This window comes from Balearica regulorum, chromosome 6, assembly GCF_011004875.1.
Source record: "Balearica regulorum gibbericeps isolate bBalReg1 chromosome 6, bBalReg1.pri, whole genome shotgun sequence".
Classification (NCBI taxonomy): domain Eukaryota; kingdom Metazoa; phylum Chordata; class Aves; order Gruiformes; family Gruidae; genus Balearica; species Balearica regulorum.
This window is the reverse complement of record NC_046189.1, coordinates 21,455,217-21,474,297: the sequence shown is the minus strand read 5'-3', so window position 1 is coordinate 21,474,297 and position 19,081 is coordinate 21,455,217. Positions and strand designations below refer to the sequence as shown.

The window sequence follows — 19,081 nt, the reverse complement described above, 5'->3', positions numbered from 1 at the left end:
TATAAAATTACTCATGCAGAATTCAGAAATGCTGCAATTTTTCCTGGCAGTGTCAAACTGTTCTGCTTGCTTCTGCTATTCTATATATCATCATATTCCCACTAAACGTCAATCAGCTATGGAACAGGCTTACATGATTTTTAACTGTTAAGTTCTTAATAGGAGAGCGTAAACAGCTCTGCTGACTTGCACTACAAGTCTAGCCAGACTATTTCCCTGATTCATTTATATTAATTACAGTGAAAATGAACAAAATGTAAGTCTGCAGCTGGCAGGTAGGAACATTATGTGCCTAATCAAGAGCGGTAGTTGCAGATTACCAGGATTCCAGCTACGGCGTTCCTATCTGCGGCCTTCTGCTGCTAGTTCCCAGACCTTCCATTCCAAAAGCCTGCACTGGCAATGCCAACACATGCCCTAATCATACTTAGCATCCTACAGCCTCACCTCTTAATCAGACAAACTCGCTTCTAACACAGGCACCTCATCCATTTCTTGCTTGGGTTAGGCTTATGAACAACTCAAAGGTTTGGAAACAACACGGATTCTGAAGCCTTAGCTTTGTCTACAGAAAGAAAGAAAGGCCTGATGTGGGGCCATGTTTTATGTTCACTGTGCAATCAACGCTTCTTCCCTGTCTGGAAGCAGAGAAGCCATCACAGGGAGGAACCATCAGTTCTACGTCATAGCAGGAAATGGTTGTAGCGGTACAAGAGTACTGTAAGTATTATGGGGCACATATAAGAAAAAGAACAATGAAAAGTATTTGTTTTGTAACTGCACTGCAGTAGGAAAGGTTTTAAGAGGATTTATAATGGACAGTTTTGTAATTTTCCTCATCTTTCTTTATATACCACAGAAATACCTCCAGTGATGTTCCAAACTGTTTTTCACGGACTCAATGTCAAACAAATAGGAAGATGAACCCATTGCCTTGCACTGCCTGTTTCTTCAAGAATGCCTAGGCAAACTAAGGAGCTAGTCAGTAATAAGATTTTCTCACATCCATATTAAACTCCCTTAGAAGAAGGGAGAATTTGTCAAAGTTTTCTTTCCTGCAGCAAGGCTGCAGAAGTTCACAGCCTGGAAAAAATCTTTATTATATAATATAGTGTATTAATGCAAATCATTATAAAACTACCAAGCAGAGCAATAAGTAAAGATGTTTTAAAGACACTTCAAAATCCACATTCTGACTATGTTGGTGGTTTACTAGAATATGAACAAATACTTCTTTTTCCTTATTTTCTTTTGAAATCAGCTTGGTGTACAGATTCTTTATTTTAATTGTAGTTGCAGAAGCAAGAACATTCTTTGAAAAGCCTGATGGAGATGAATGTAACTTTTAAACTTTGTATAAGTAATCCCATTCACAATCCCCTGTCTAAAGACCAAGTTTAGTAAATTATAGATCTGATCACAGCTTTCTCACTGATCGGAAAGAGATTTTTCATTGCATTGTGCACTGTACTCTTTACACCTTATAGCATATTATTTTAATAAAATTATTTTCATTATTTGGGGCATTATTATTATTATTATTCAATCCTCATGAATAATGGCAAAGATGTGAGTAACACCAAAGGCTGTAGCCTACAGGGTACAGGAGCATCTGTGCCATCAGGACAGTTCCACAGCAGCTGAGATAGCCATCCACACTTTTACAGGAAGAGAAGTAGCAAAGATAGAAGAATCAGGCAAGAAATGCTGGTTTCTGTGAGGGCCAACCACTGTGCTACACTTTCCAACAGCTTCTAGCAAAGGTCCCTGTAGAAATCACACACAAGATGCACCTATGGCACTGTGTTTCTGGTGGACTCTGTTGATGTTGAGAGAATAAAGGAAGTCAAAACAGAACTTCCTAACAATACTAGGATATCTGAAAATGAAGAAGTGCCTGTCCTTGCAGTTGCAAAAAAACCAGGACTTAAACTCCCTTTTTCTTCTCTTTCTCTCCAAAATTTAGAAACCATTAGCAATGAGTGAACTGAGTTCTTCTACTCCCTATCACCAAATGTAAAGTTCTGAATAGGACAAGAAGAATCTGGACCTTGGCAGTGGCGAGGATAGGAATGGAATGGACGCCCTAAACTGGAAGACCTATATGATCTAGCTAGCTTAATGAAAAGCTCTCCAGCAAAGAAAGTCTGGAAAGCGAGTATTGTGACATTTTGAAGCTAAGTGGGAAGGTCTTACATTAGTAACTACATTTGGGGCTTGCACAATAAACATTTTCTAGTTTTTATTTGGCTTTTTTCTTTTTTTTTTTTTTAGACTAAGATTTCTCCATATGCACCTGATTCCAGAGCAATGCATTTGGGTATAAAAACTCATAGCTATGCAAGAACTGATACTGATCAGAGAAGTTGATCATACTGTCTCTGTATTACTAAAAAGAAAGCTAAAAAGGAAGGAGAAGGTTCTGAGTTAAAAGGACAACAAGGTAGGTAGTTTGCATCTAAGGAGGCCTGAGAATACAGCTGTACAAGAGGAGAGTGAAAGGAGATAGTATAAGACTGAACACAGGATTAGGAGAGAAAAGTGAAGGGACAGAAAAGTATGAACACTCTTTTCTTTCACCTTGCCTTTCATTGTGAAGAACCTTCAACATGAACATTGTTTCCTTTATCTTTTCCTCCCAAGAACCTTTGGCTAATTACAGAAAACTGAAAAGAAGAGATCTTTTCCTAGTGAACACAGTTCCTACAAGATAATACCAGTTTTGTGAAAACAGGGAAATCCAGCTGTAATCGTTCCAGTGCTCAGGAAGAAAGGGAGCTCTGCCTTCTCTCCCCTTCCTTTCAGGGATCTCTTTTTCTCAGCTAAAACACTTCTCCACAATCTGCCTCCTCATGGTATGCCAGCACTTCAGTTGCACAATATAAATAACTGGCAACACCAGCACAAATGACAGATGAGGCACCTTGCTCCTTGTAACCCACAAACTGTTTTGGGGCAACAGTTACAAACACATTTAAACGTCATGTTTCAATGTACACACGTGGAAGATGCTTGAAAGCTATGTCACAGGAATTGCTATACCTACATTATTTTGCTCTCTAACACTTCCGTTCTGCAAGCTGGAAATAAATCCATTAAAAAAACAGTAACTGGAAACAGTTGTAACTGGTATTGATTCAGCAGACACTGATTTCTGTCACACAGCCAGGAAGTGTAACCTTCTGTAATCCTAACCCATGTTACAAGAAGGAGAAAGAAAAAAAAAGGACAATTTCTGACTTTCAAGTGCCATTCTTCTATTGCAGCAACATTTCAAAACATTTTACAAAATAAAATTAATTAAAACCTTTTGACTCACTGCCATGAGTCACCACCTCACAGTGGGCACATCAGAGACACCAGGAAGAGGACTTACCCAAGCCCAAGAGTCCTATGAGCTACCTGATATCAGGTAGTGTTCACAGCAGAGATGCTTGGAGAGGTGGCAGACTGACCAGACCCTCATTCCTGGCCTTAATTCCTGATTTTGATCCCTCCCACTCCAGTCTTTGGCTGCCTTCCTTACCTTACTCCAGTTTTGCTTCTTCCCTGTCCCAAACTCTCCCTGGTGGAGATACTTCCTTCAGCCCTAACTTCAGCCTTGTCCTGTAGCTGTTACATGTAATTTGTCCAACATCAAGAACGTTAGCCTCTGACCGTGGCCCTTTTCTTCCTTCTTTGACTACATCCCTTACGATCTCTTCAGTTTTTAATCTTTGTTCACTTTCACCCTGATCTCCACAAATTCCTCCCAGACCTGGGTGCCCACTTCCTGACCACAACAGCTATTTAGCATAGCAAAGAAGAGTCAGGAATTAAGGGGTTCAGCAGTTGACCCATGGCAGCAACTCAACATCAAAATTAGAATAAAAAAATCCAGAGTTTCTGGGCCTGCACTCAGCCCATCAGCCTCAAACAACATGTCTTTAATAAACTCCCCCTTTCTCCCTCATGGCCTCAGTGCAGTGCTCAGCTGCCAGAGCTGTATCCAGGAAGGTTATTCTGTCAGTCACAGCAAAGCAAAATGGACGTGGCTGGGATTTTCGTTTTTCAACTACAAAGCCGAGGCAAGAGAGAGAATTCTACCTTTAACTGAAAGAAATAAAGTATGTACAGAAAAAATTACAGCAGTATTGGCTGCTTACTCCCCAAAAGTATTTGCTACTCCAAATAGTCTTCCATTTCATTCCACATTTCTAAAATTTTAAAAGGAAAGTATTTGCTACCTGCTGACTACTCAGAAAGCTGGAAAAACAACCTGATATATAGATATATATGTAGATATATATAAAGAAAATAAAACTCCACAATTTTATTAAATTAAAACAGCTTCAATGCACTAATTACATGACCTGTAGCTGAAACATTGTTCTGATGTTTATCTTAGCCTCTCCGTGGGTAGTTTTCCCTTGCTGTTAATCCCATTAGCAGTAAAATGGACTGGACTAAGGCTTTGAATTCCTTTGTTCTATTTTTTTACATGTTTAATTGCTGAGTTACTTCATATTGGTGACAGTTTGCATTTGACTAGTTTCTTAAATAATATAACTTATTCAGCAACACAACTTTATCTTCTTTACAATCTAAATCAGCTTCCAGACAGATCAGTGAGTACAAGGCCTAACTAAATGGACACAATAAGTTTGCATTTTGTTATGTTCCATGAAATAACAGAATCAATTCTAAACAGCTTTTTTCTTTCATTGTTCATGGATGTTTCATTTTTATTTATGAAGCCTTGTATTGTAAATTAAATAAGGAAAAAAATAATTACAAAGGAAAAGGCCAAAATAGTGATATTCCTCATATTTGTTTATATCAGTGTAGAACAGGAAATGGATTAAACAGTGGGGAAAATTAATATTCAAAGCAAGTATCAGAATCTAACACACCAATTCCTACTGTACAGTTAATCATAAAATCACCAAATTATTAATTTTACCTTATGGCTTCTGTTCAAAGTTCCAGGCCTTGCAAAGACAGAGAAGCAATAAAATTAACCTGCCTTTCTGGAAGGGTCTTGTCATTACATTCTTCTTGAGTCTCTTGTCTTCAGCACCATCACATTTCTTTAAACTAGCCCAACACTCCTACTTTCAGTGTTCCAAGTCACAGTCATTCTTCTGTCTTAGAGAGACTGTCAACACATATTCTAATAAACTAGAGTAGAGGCTGTTGAATGACATGAGGCAGTCCCTCTCCCTGGAGCTAAATATGCTGCCTTCATAACAGTCATGGGGCCTACTGGCTCATGCAGCAACGACTGGGTTTCCCACACAGCAGTAGAGAGCTACTGTTAAGGTATGTAGAGGCCCCTTTCCAAACTGCCTTTTTAATTTACTTAGTTGAGAACGTTAAACATCAAATAAAACGTGCACTTCAATTTTCAAAAACCATGGCAGCTTCTAGTCCTAAGAAAGAATTGTGAGTATCGTTTTTAGGACTCTGCTCCCAGTTTGCCACAGATTTACTGCATTGTAACGATCACACCATTTCATCTGGCTGTTCCACACCACATTCAATGACTACTCACAGTTTCTTCAGGATTTTTTCCTAACATGTCATAGATTTGCTAAATTAAGTCACCAATCTCTTTTCTTCCTCAAAACTTTAAAAAGAAAACATGCCAAGCTACAGAAGATATTCTTCCAGCAATGATATGGGGTATTTTAGATCTTGGCTTTTAGCCATTTGTGTTGGTGACTTCAGAATTGTCTGGGGGTCTATTGCATGGAAAAGTTCCAAGGTGGCTGTCTCAGCAACCTTTTATTCCAAAGTTCTATAAGTCCAATATAGTTCTAAATCACCGTTCATTCTACAGACCATATGTTGTAGCCACTTGTGAGTCAGGGATAAGATGCACTAGCAGTTGGCTGACCATGTAACATGCTGGTTTTCCTTTACACAGCATGTGCATATGCCCTTTTTCCTCTAAGCGCAGCCATTAACAACATTTTATTTCTTGCTGCTTTATCCATTCCTTAGCATCCTAACCTCTTCCCCCACCTCCCACCCTGGGTCTGGTTCTGAGCAAAGTTTACAGGTATGTCTTTTTCCCAAAGGCACACTAAGTTCTAACAGCTGGAATAGCAGCTCATATGTTACGTGTCACTCATGAAGTGTCTAAAGCTTTTTCTTAATACTAACAATGAACAGAAATGCTGTTACACACTGTTGCGTAGGTATTAGGCAAAAACATCTCTGAAAAATGTGGCCTCTGTTGGGTGGCCAGCTGTCCTTATCATCAGCATTCAACCGAGCATCTATGATCAACAGGATCTAGGGAGGCCGCCACCAGACAGTCAGGCAGCCTCGACTCTGGGGAAGTTAGACTGAAAAAACCTACTTGTCCATCTGCATTTTGTTGGCACAATATAAACTGCTTATCTGAATACAATAGGACCCAATCCCACTTCATCTCCACAGGATACTGCAGTCTAAAATACAAATGTTTTTTAAAGGGTCAAAGTCCCTCAAAGAAGTGATCTGGGGCCAAATTCTGCTTTTCTATACAGGTTATAGTTACCACTGATTTCATAAGGAGTATACAAAAAGAATATGAAAAAATTTGGCAAAGTTAGCTCTGAGTCTCCCAAGACTTTAAGCCATTTAAACATGGTTGCTTTTTTCCAATGCAATATTAATTATCTTTCAGACAATGACAAACAAGAAGCCCTGATCCTATGGTGGCAGTTTGCATTTGAGTTCTGCAATAATGGATCTGTATCAGAACATCAGCTCTAATACACAAAAGAATCTGAAATGAAACTCTTGTAACAAGAAGCACATTGTGGTCATCCTGTCCATCAACAAGCCCTTTAATCTTACAAATTTATTGAAATGCCACAGAGAGATGAGATGAAACTAGATCTAGTGCTAACAGTTAAGACTCACGGCACACTCTTTCATCTGTTCCATCAGTGCAGTCCTTTACTCGATCACACCAGTATGCACTTGGGATACACTGTCCATTTGAACATGTGAACTGCTGACTTGAGCATGTCCTTCCCGCTGCAAGAAACAGGCACTCGATCAATCTTTTCCATCAACCAAGATTTTTTATGCAGAAAAATATTTTCCCTCTTCCTCTTTCTTAATTACTCCATCCTTCTCACACATATTAGCATAAGACTTTCTCCCCCTGTACCTTTGTGTATTCAGGGACATCAAAGAACACTTGACAAGCACATTGCAGATAAACACAGCTCTATGAGGCCTTCTGTAGCCTGCAAGGTCCCTGCTTTTCCCCACTGAAGGGGTTGACCTCTAGGTTAAAAATTACCTCCCTATAATTGTTCTGCCTGAAAGACTAAACTACCAATTCTCATTGTTTTAAAGTTTTCTCTGTTTTCTTTACTGGGTCAAAATCTGTCAGTAACTCTAAATTATTTGGTCAACTACAATGCCACGATGTAAACACTGCAGAGCTGGAGGTAAGGCACTGCTTTCTAATACAGCCAGGGCCTCAACAGTCAGGAAGATTTTACATTCATAATTAATAGAGGATCAAGAATGATTATGTCTCTTTCTGGGACAGCTGTGTAAGTGAGAAGCAACCACATAAAACTGTGCAATTCCACCTTGACTCCACTACAGTTAAATTAGACTCTCTGTTCTTCTTAAGAAAATTAATTGAATCTGCAAAGATACAGCTGAAGGGCAAAATTACTGCTAACTTTTCCTCCCTTCTGCCACCTGCACATTTGTTTCTTTCAAACTCATGCTGTTTCTTAATACTACCCCAGTCTATACACTGGCATCTGGTCTGCTGCTTTACAGGGGCTCTCTATTCCTCCTTCTGTCAGCAATGTTCCCAAAGTAAGATCAGCCGCTGGGGTACTGGTGTCATGAAGAAAAACAAGAGCAAGACAGTAAAGTAAACCAAATTTGTTTTAATTCTGCAGGTATGATTCCCAGAGCTGTCGGCCATTTCTCTCAGGAAAAATTTTTAATGTTTCAAGAAAGAAAAGCTCCTCCAGGATTCCCAAGCACAGAGACAAAAAGCCCCTTTAGAAGAATAAGGACAAATACCAGCAGATGGCTCAAAAACAGCAGCAGCAGTGCCACTATAGAGTTACTAACACTCAGGATTAACCAGTACATGGAGAACAATGTTACAGTGACGCAGTTCAAAAGTCAACTCAGAGCTGTTGCTCATTTTGGATTTTGTATCTACAGATTTCTTAGTTAAAACATAACCAGCAGTTGTGCTGACACCTTCTCAGAGGAAGAGAGGAGCAGAAGGCATTTAACCTTAGCTCCAATTTTTTCATCCTCAGTGGGAACAAGTATCAAAATATATAAGCACAAACCAAGTCTGTGAGCAAAATCCTTCCAAACCTTAATCCTGTGAACCTCCCCAAAATCAAGGGGGTTAGTTAGTAGATCCAGAGCTGTTCAGTTTAAAGAAATTAAATTAATCTTATCCTTATCAGTTAAAGTAACTTCTAATACTAGAAGTAGCAGGAAATTGGTTCTTTAGAACTCTATAACACTTGTTCATATCTTATGCAGTAACGCGGAGAACGTAATTTGGTGCAATAATCATCTCAGTTCACTGTTCATCACTTTGGCAGGTACTTAACTGTCTGTAGCCCTTAAACTGCTTAATCATGAAATTTGAAAATCAGAGTAACATATTTTATTATTATAATTTATCTTGCTATCAATACTGAAAAAAGAAAGAGCCTATGGCTATGACAGGCTGCTAAATGATTTCTTTGCTCTAAAATATACAGAGAACATTAAACACTTTAGTTTAAAACAGCAATTCAAACATGGTTAGTACACTGTTTAGCATCTGAGTATTATGTATATTTCAGCATTTTTGGAACTACTAAATTTTCTATCAACTATAAAACTAATATGCACTGTATTTTTCTCCTTCTTTTCTCTTTTTAATTAACTGAAACATCAGTAATTTTCAGATTTCAAGACCAGATGATGTCTTTTTGGACAGATTTTCTGTATTTTACCTGTTTCAGATTTGAGGCTTGTTTCTATACATTCTCAATATGCTGCTATGTGAATTACATTATTTCACAAAGCTGGTATAACATTAGAACTTAAATACTTACGACATTGTTGATGCTCATCTGAGCCATCTTCACAGTCTTCCTCATCATCACAAACCCATGACTGTGGGATACATTCGCCATCAGTCTGACACTGAAATTGATTTCCCTCACAGGTAGGTTGTGCTAGTGTAAGCAATGAAAACACCTGTCATTTCACAGACATCTGGGAAAGCACTTTCAAAGAAAACAACGAAATAAGCAAAAAGAAGACTTAAGGTTCAAGTGTTGATTGACTGTAACTTCCACTAAACACATGAAGCATTCAATAAATCAAAGCAAATGGACAGAGCAGGTAAGAGAAAGCAGGCCAGCAGAAGGATGCTCAAAGGCAAAATTTAGTTTAGTGAACTCCTGTATATAAATCTTCAGTTTTGTATCCTCCCCTGGAGACACAGGCTCCTCTAGAAGGCAGGTCACAGCAAAAGCTTAAGGCTCTGAACTGCCCTCTGGCAGAGCCTCTTTTTTCCCCCCCCCTTATATATGGAATCATGCTAGCTTCCCTAGACTCACAGGGGTCTGTTCAATTGCTCTCACTCCACCTCAGGTGCTCTGTCCCTGGTAGGAAGATGGTCTTTCAAAACAATCTCATGACTTTTCTCTGTAAATTCATGAGGTAAAAGTGAGGGTCAGGTCAGAACAATCTGAATGTTGTTGTTCCAGCTCCACTCTGTACTTTTCAAATAGCCAAACAGGGAGCCATTAGAGAAAAAGATCAAAATAAATGTTTGAAACTCTGTTACAGCTTGCTCCATCCCTAGTTAATATTCCTGGGAAGAATCACTAGCACAACACAGTCCAGTAGACAGGACTCTGGTCTTAATGATCTTTTTCCTCAGAATCATGTTTTTGCTGTACTGCGAAGTCAACTAGAAACACTTTGTGCTCATGGGATGATATACAAGCACCACTATCAATGTAAACAAAGCATCAAGGGAGAAAATCAAATCATTTTGTAGATTTAGAGTTGAGAAGTACAAAATTATATTAGAGGTAATTAGAGGGATAAAATCAATCACATACTACAGACAATGCACTTCACGCATACTTTTCTTCTGATTCCTGTTTTAAGAACCAAAGAATAATCTTGTAATATAATGTTAACCTTAGGCCAGTTTTAAACAGTTTAAAACTATCTTCCTAGACACTTACGTGACCACTACCTATAGCACATTAACATAATTGTTTTTAAAAGCACAGTTAACTGAAAAACCCAAAAAGTTTAATTTTCATGTTCCTAACTGTGACAAACGTAGTAGGTGTCAGGGTGGGGTTTTTTATCTCTCACAAAGTCAACGCACTCCTTTGCTCAAATTCCAACCACTTCTTTCTAGTTGCAGTTCAGAACTAAGCTGAAACAGCAAACTACAGGACAACACCATTTAGTTTTGCCAGTTTAAGGCATTCTTCATCCAGATCTGTACTGGTTTTTGGAGCTAACTAACGTGCTAAGCAACAAATCAGACTGCCAAGCTGTGTTAATGACCTCCAATTATTATATGGGTCAAGCACCAAAGAAACAATCCAGTGTGAAAAGAACCAATATAAATTAGTCTTTTTCACTCCCCATCAGCTGAGGGGCCAGAACTGGCCTAACCTATAAGTGGGCTGATACCTGCACCAGCCCTCAAGACTTCAAAGAACACTAGAACTGAGAAGGTAAAATGCAGGCCAGTTCCTGGAGGGAAATTCTTCATTTTTCACCACTTTTTAACATTCAGCTTGAGAGAATCTTGGTGCATGGATATTACAGCCCATCGGAATGCAATTGCTGTCCCTGAGCTGTTGGCACTGAGGATAACACAACCAACACTAGACAACTAACCAAGACTTTACTTAAGGTGCAGTAGGTACAGCTTGTTCTCTAGGGCCTGAAAGATCCAGAGATCTGGAGCTCAAGTGATGTTGGTGGTAGCTATATGTACATCCAATGTCAAGATTGCTGCAAGAATAGAATCGAATACATTTCTACATCTACTTAGAACATTAGCCATCAAATGAAATGGCATTATTGGACACTGCGATTTTTTAAGATAAGTCTAAGCCATGTTAGAAATTGAGCACTACTTGATTTTCTGGCTAGCAAAGCCAAAGGACTCAAGAAATACGACTCTTAAGCAGATCCTGCAGTCATCTCAAGACAACTAGGAGTTTTCTCCTGCTCCAGTATTCATTCTTGTACTACAGGTATAGTTGAGCACATTGGGATCTCAGTATTTCTTATATTATAAAAAAGTTGCTCTATAGTTGTTTCACTTACGACAACCAGCTTCATCTGTATCATCCGAGCAGTCTCTAGCGCCATCACACCTCCAATCTGCAGGAATACAGCGACCATTTCCACAGCGAAATTGCCCACGCTCACATCCTGTGGCAAAGCAGAGTAACAAGCAGGTTAGCGGTACCAGCACACAAAAAAAAACAGTGGAGTACATTCCTGTCATCCAGACATCTATCCAGACATCTATCTATCCAGACATCTATCTATCACCTTACGACATGGAAGGGAGAGAAAATAATATTATGATAATACAAAAATATAAATAATTATACATATAAAAAAAGATCTCTACACACCCAGCCAATGAAAAAAAAAAAAAAAAAGAACCAGCTCTAAATCTTACAGGACATTTCCCAACTAAATTGCTAGAAAATTCCCATAATTTTTATTTATATATTATATAAACAAACAAAACAAAAAAAAAGGAAAAATAACCCAAACAAGTCTCAGAGGAGCACCTATATTACAGAAATCTATTTAGCAGGAATGTATCCATTTTAAATTCACAAGCAGTATAGACTTAAATAAAGGTAGGGCATTATTTTCCATATTATTTCTAAGGGCTAAATATGCTAAATATTAGTCCTGCCCAGAGTCTCTGAGGAATAATAACAACAAAAACAACAATAATAATCCCATTAGCTGATATAGAAATCTTGTTTCACCAGTGACTGCTTGAAAGTATAGCAAGACTTCAGTTTTGTTTTGGTTTGTTGGCTTTTTTTTTTAATAATGCCCTAATATTTAAAATCTTTCCTCTGAAGTACAGGAAAGCATGTCTTCAGTCAACATTTGAATAGCAAATTATTTTAAAAGAAATTAAGTTTTCAGACATTTAAGGCTGATCAAAAGCTATCATGCTGTCATTCCTTCCCACTTGACCTACTAAGGATTAAGACCTGATAAAGAAGCATTTATTCCCAGGTGTAAATGCAGCTGGATCAGGCCTTTAATTAGAATCAACTAATGAAATCTCCAGTCCCATAGGAAAGAGAAAATGCACTGTTTATGGCCTTTCGTTGTGACTACAGCCCCATAAAAAAAAGAAGTGAACAGTTTTATAGATGCCCAAAACAATGAGCTATAACATAATTAGGTTCAACAGAGCTCTGTTTCATGTTAATCTGTTGTCAGCACCTCAGAGAAGGGAACGCTGACAAAACCTCAGGTAGTAGCAAAGCCCAATTCTGAAGAAAAAAAAATTCTGTTTCCTGATTTAATTAATAGCCATATGATAAAACTACATCTTTCAATTACTCTGAGTGATTTGTCCAGAGCAGATAACCTCAGTATACATAAAGCACAACCACCTACTTTTTGAATTCATTATGACATAAATAACATGCTACCCTAACTTTCATGTAAAACCAGACATATCAACACTGTCACGTAAACACAGTTAAGTGATGTATTCCTAAGGGATATAGGCAAGCTACTTTATGCAAGGAATGTTCAAATCTGATTGTCTGGTAGTGACATCCTGATTTATAACGTATCCTGCAAATGGTCAAAAATTTCACATGGATAAATGGTGGTACGGAGTGGTACAGGAGTATGTTCACCCAAATACCTTCTATAGACTAATGCATGATGGTGGTTGGTGGTGCAGGTCTGGGGTTGGTGGTGCAGGTCTCTTATCAACTACCTTTAAAACACAACAACCTCCCTTGCAAAAATGCCCTGAAGGAATGTACAAGTTCACTCTGGAATCCCAGGCCCTCTCACTGAATTTTGCCCTACAAAGCAACATTTCCATATAAGATTAGCAGTTAAAGCTCCAACAAAGACAACACATAAACCACCATTTATCAATTGGAATTACTATGCAAAGCAAATACTAAATCTGCTTGAATATTTAATATATTATTGCTGTTCAAAAATACTGGAAAATTCATAGCCACTTACTTAAAAAGAAATTACAATACAGAATTAAATCTGCATCCACATGATTAAACTGCTTATAAACAAGCAATACGAACAATTTGTATATAATTTCCAAATAATAACTAGCCAAAAAAATTTCAGGCATTATGTACAACACTGCTGATTTATTTTGCCTATCTTGTATTAGGTTACTATAGTTAAACATACCTTTAAAGTGATAAAAATGAGGAGATAACACTGATAAACTTTTTAGAAAGTATTATAAACATAGCAGCCTTTGTACAGTACAAGAAATGGTAACTCAATATTAACAGAAAATGTGCAAATCACGTACTTCTCCACTCTGTAACTTTGCAGAATTATAGTTTAAGTTGCTCATACCTACATACAGTAAGCACTGTATCAATGTCCGTTTATACAGTTCTTCAGCAGACCTGTTATAATTCATTTAATTATGGCATTAGTCTTTTCAAATGTTATCTTCCATGCTTACTTATAACTGAAGGCAAAGAAGTCTGAAACACCTATAAAAAATATGAAAGACTGATACTTCACTTACCACTGTTTTCTATCATTTTTAGAACAAAGAAACATCATTACCTGCTATGTAATTTAATTCATTAAAAAGACAATCTTTGAAAACAAGTAATATGGAAGAAGTAAAACTGATCTGCCATATCAAGAGGGCTTCTCACCAAGGTTCTAAAAAGCTTGTGTTTCAACTGCAAACAAAAACAATTCTAACTTTGATAAAGGAGAAAGTAACCAGGGGAAAAATGCATGATTACAAAATTACTGCTATCAATACCCAGGAGAAATATCCAGAATAAAGAAAAACAACCATGTCAGCAATAACCAGGCTTGTTACTACAGACAGTTACAGAGACCATTTTCTCAGAACTTAACTGTATATATTCTGCTAAAAAGAAGCACTGGCAACTTAGGAGATTTGAAGAATTGTGATTTAGTTACTATGAATTTAGTTACACATTTTAAACAGTATTAATTTAAGTAAAAATCTTGCAGGCGTTACTCACACTGACTAGTAATGATCCACAGAGGAAGCCTATTAAGTCCAAAAGGACTATTTCCATTGGTATAAGCTATGCAGCGTGAGCCTGCAGCACCTGGGTTTCAGCAAGAGCAGGGACTGTCAGAAAGGGCATCATCTTGCTCAATGCCATTATCTGAAGCCTCGATTCACTGAAGTATTAGTCATTAGTAATTTGATGGAAAGTTTTGCTTTCAATAAGAGATGATTTTTTTTTTAAATGGCAAGGTAGCTCATGAATCAGTCAGACATTGCCAAAAACTAATACTAATGAGCTAATTTCCATAGAAATTCTGATTTACTCTGGCAGATGCTGATAAAATCAGACACCTCTTTCAGGCAAACAGAATCCTATTAGCAAGATTCCTGAAGGAAATCACCACCAAGTTTAAAAACAAGCAGTAAAACAATTAATCTTCACTGTCATGCATAAAATTTGGCAATAGAAAAGAATCTAGGTGACTTCTGAAAGTTCAAAATTCAGAAATTATTGAATTTTTGGTGGTGTTCTACTTTTACTATAATTCCATTTTAGTATTCTGATTGTGATCAAAGCACTACTAAAATACAGACTGAAAAAATGCATGGCAGACCTTATGAATGACACCATAACATATATAAAGAAAAATCTCTGGACATTAACAAAAATAATTCTGAAAGGTAAGATCTGTTTCAACTGCTCAATATACAGGAAAACACTAAGGAAAAAATAAATATATGATATCATCTTTAATATGCACCAGCCTAGTGCTGAAAAATGCAAACCAAAGATCTTCTGATCTTTGGATCACTGGAAAAAATACATCACTGGAAAAAATACAGCCCAAAGCATTATTTCTAAATTTCGTGTTATACTTACTACCTTTGGGCTTTATGCTAACTTTGTCACTATACTTCCCGTGGTTCTGTGTGTCTAGGATTCTCTTATAAAAGACTCCTGAGTGAATGTTTAAGATTCACAATTTGCTCAGGTAAAAACAAGGCGGCTAATATTACTGGCTGTGGGTAAGCTACCTGCCCAAAGATTATGCCATGTAGTCATTTTCCACTGGAATAAAGCAACATAATAGTGATTTTGACAGAGCAAAGATTGAACAAAGTACTAACCAAACGAAATACCTTCTTCTGCTTTTTGTTATTAAAAATAAATGTCACTCTTACCAAAGGAAAGAATGCAATACAAGCACTATTCAATACATCTACCTTATGTTCCGCAAGACAAGCATTGCCTGCAGAGGAATGAAGTATCCTAAGCTAACCCACTGCCAAAGAGAAGCCTCGCTGCCACTATAGGATGGTAGTCAACCTTCACACCACTAATGAATGTCACTCAATGTCACATTAAGTCACATGGAACTCCAGCAGAAGAGAGAGAGGTTAATAGCTTCAGGCATTTCACAGCACAATGGTTTAACCCATGGGGCTGCAGTCTTCAATAGGAAGGCAGTCCGTCACACCCTCTCAACCTCCTCTGTGCTTCATTTGCCCCAATATGTTTGTGTAGAAATAGATTGAGAATTAAAGCTTAAATTCAATCCTCTTGTATTAAAACTAGAATGTTATGTTCAGTTTATAATAGAAACCAATACTGCCTTACTCTCTGCATTACTTTAGATTCCTCTCTGAACAGTTCAAGTCTTTTCTAAACCTTTTCATACATTTGCTACCTGTCCACTCAACCTTGAAGTCCCTCATACTTTTAACTTTGACTCCAAATCTTTTGAATTACATTTATCGTCCACAGATTAAGGGCACCATGACTGTCTATTCCAACTATACAGAACAGGCCAAAACCCCTCATCCATTTTTTTTACTTATGCTCACAATACATTTGAGAACTGATAACACCCCTTTAACAGTTAAGCTTGAATGAAAGACTTAAAGTAATGAAGAATGTATTAAGCCCAGAGTAGACTGTACCACTCTCAAACTGTCCACTCAAAAATTAAACTTACACTGCTGCAATTACTTTACATTTCAGGAATTATCTCTTTCAACAGACTCTTTGCATTTAAAAGAGTAACATTCTTCAAGGCAGTATTTTTTCAAGGGAACGGTTCCACCTTTAATATACATGCAGTTTTTCCACAAATAAGTGCAAACAAACTGTACATTACAAGCCTCTTCCACATAAATGTTACAAAAAGAAAAATAAGTGACAAGCTGTTTTTTCTCCCTTTCTGCCTTCCCAAGGGTACTCTTTGTTCCCATTCGGCCCCCAAACTGAAACAGCCCACTCCAGTGACCTTGAAGGTAGAAAAATCCTGGAGAATCACCTTCCATACACTTTGATGTCAGATTTTTGCCTAGCTTAATTACACGTCAAACAGCTCGAGGTTTTGGAATGCTCAGGGAGGGGAAGTTGAACCTCTGGAAATTCCATCTCTGTTCCTTCACACTAATGAAGAAAGAAGTCCATAGTTCGGGAAAAACCTTCGCTTATTATTGTAAAATGCCCTGTGATACTGAAAAGCAGTATTCTGCTAGCAATTATAACAGGCAAATGAACAAAGATTATTTACAAAACAAAGAAAAATAGTCTAATGATATTATGCTACACCTCGAGGCAATACTTAACTTTCAGACTTTTTACACTCTGCAAACTCCATTATATTTAATACAAACTATTCAGATTGAAAAAAAACACAGACCACACAAGCATTTATAGGTATTACAGAAATCAGTCAAGATTTATCTTCAGTCCTCAGGACTTTGCAACACAGAACATCTTTTGTACCTACATGCCTCTAAACTAGATTATATTACAGAAATAATTTTAACTGACAATATCAACAAGAAGACAGTACAAATATGAGTCTGCACCAGCTTCACATGACTGCAAGATCTCTGTATAGAGATTGATAGGTGGACAGGGGACTAGTCAAAGGACAATCTGAAGCAGAAGAGCTGCAGTGTCAGAGACAGAGATACATTGTTAATAGGGAAGTATAGGATTTCTATTACTGAATTATCATCCAATTACCTATTATAAGCAGATTATTACTAATAAAATAGCATCTACAGACTCAGTAGCTGACCAAGCACTCTTTGTGCCTTGCACTGTACACTTAAAAAGAAGGGTCAAACCCTCGATGGTTTGCAGCATAAAGATGATAAGCACAAACTCACCTGCGTGCCCCAAGGTCAACAAGCAAAGGCCAAATGGCACCATTCTTCCCTTCACCAATGCATGCTCATATTCTACTGTTTCTCCAGTAGCACTCCAGGAAGTCACAGGACATGAGAGGCACACTGTTTTGCTGGTATATTTATTAGCACAAGAAACAAGGCACATACACGGTGACCATTCCTATGGAGGGGCCTCCAACCTTCCAGCAATCGGTAGAAGGATTCCTAGCCAGACACTCCATCTCTAACTCTGGTGTTTTTAACAGTGATCAATGCACTACTCTTCACGAAAGCTGCCTACTCTGGTATTGAGTCCATTTATTCTTCTGAATGCCAACTACATCACGTGATGCATGTGCAGAATTACTTCATTTATTTCTTTTGATTGTTTTATTACGCACTCCCTAGCCCCCGAGCAAACATGCAGACATTTTAGAAAACTTTCTGGTACACAAATCACACAGATTATATCAGATTATTTTAAGGGGACGTGGAGTGGGGATGTGGAGATGATAAAACGACTGAACTTGAAGCAACAGATTTGGTTCTTCACTGACACTAACTGGACTAATAGGATTTAGCTCTCAATGGCACAGTTTCCTCAAAAATTAGCAGAAACCCATTGATGACAATAATAAAATAGCTTTTACTCCATAGAAAAGCAGAAAACAATACTTGTAGCTCTTATTCCTAAAAATCCACTCACATCTAGAACTTTACATATTATTAGATTATAAATAGAGCTGATATCAGGAGGGTGAGAGGAATGAAAACAGAGGAGAAACTTAAGTTTAATCTTTGATCATTTGTTTCTCTCTGTAAGCCTACCTGGATATGCAGAGTCTGTTTCCATCTCAGATGAATGAGCTAGATACACCAAACTCACAGGGGAGGAAATTTTGAGTAAACCACATCCTGAGTTCAGTGAAATCATGGGCATCAGAAGTTGTAACAAATGGATCTTGCCTGTCAGAGCAGAACCCAATATCTACCTTTTGAAGTTTTACTCGCTGATTTTTAATAAAAAGCACTTTAAAATTCAAGAACAAAGGTGAAAATTTTGTCTTTCAGTATGGACTTAGAAATCCGTGTTTCAATGCAGCAGATTTTTACGGTTTCCCTTTCAAAACCATTTCCCCAGTAGTTTTAAAAAAAAAATTAAAAAAAAGAACGTCTGGAGATGACAAAATCTACATTATATTCTGCGCTTTGTGTCTGCACGCTCTTGCACATACAGACACTTGTCAACTAAAACCATTGTTAAAACTAAAGCATCAAATCTCATTTTAATAATGCTGCTCACAAGCAAAGTGTTTTTAAAAAATACTTAAAAATCAGTCTATTCCATGTTAAACTATTTGTTTTTAGTTAATACGGTTATAAAAGGACTATGGATTCATTTCTGCTAATGCCTCAACATAAATCCAAGAATTAAAGAAATTCAGGATTTTAATCTACTGAAACTAAGCAGGAAAGCTTTCCTGCAAAGAAAAAAGGGTTCAAGTCTCCTGCAGACATCAAGTTCAAAGGAATGACACTGTAAATGCCTCCTAGCAACGTTAAAGATATTCATAATCCTCATCCTCTCTACCTTACTTTAGCTTTATTAATTGAAAAAGCAATGAATGCAAACACCCTGATAAAAAACAGAAACGGTTTATA

General features: G+C 37.5%; 1 protein-coding gene across 5 annotated transcripts in view; it reads right to left on the bottom strand.

Annotated features, from left to right (window-relative positions):
* Positions 1-19,081, bottom strand: part of LRP2 (LDL receptor related protein 2) — a 130,880-nt gene that overhangs the window by 100,172 nt on the left and 11,627 nt on the right. For all 5 annotated transcript variants that reach the window (XR_012836128.1, XM_075756724.1, XM_075756725.1 and 2 more), the window contains exons 2-4: positions 11,335-11,442; positions 9,078-9,200; positions 6,895-7,011 (exon numbers count right to left, since the gene is read on the bottom strand). Coding sequence is in view for 4 of the 5 variants with exons in the window: in XM_075756724.1 (XP_075612839.1) it covers positions 6,895-7,011; positions 9,078-9,200; positions 11,335-11,442 (348 nt within the window). In the remaining variant the exon portion in view is untranslated. The remainder of the gene's footprint in view (positions 1-6,894; positions 7,012-9,077; positions 9,201-11,334; positions 11,443-19,081) is intronic.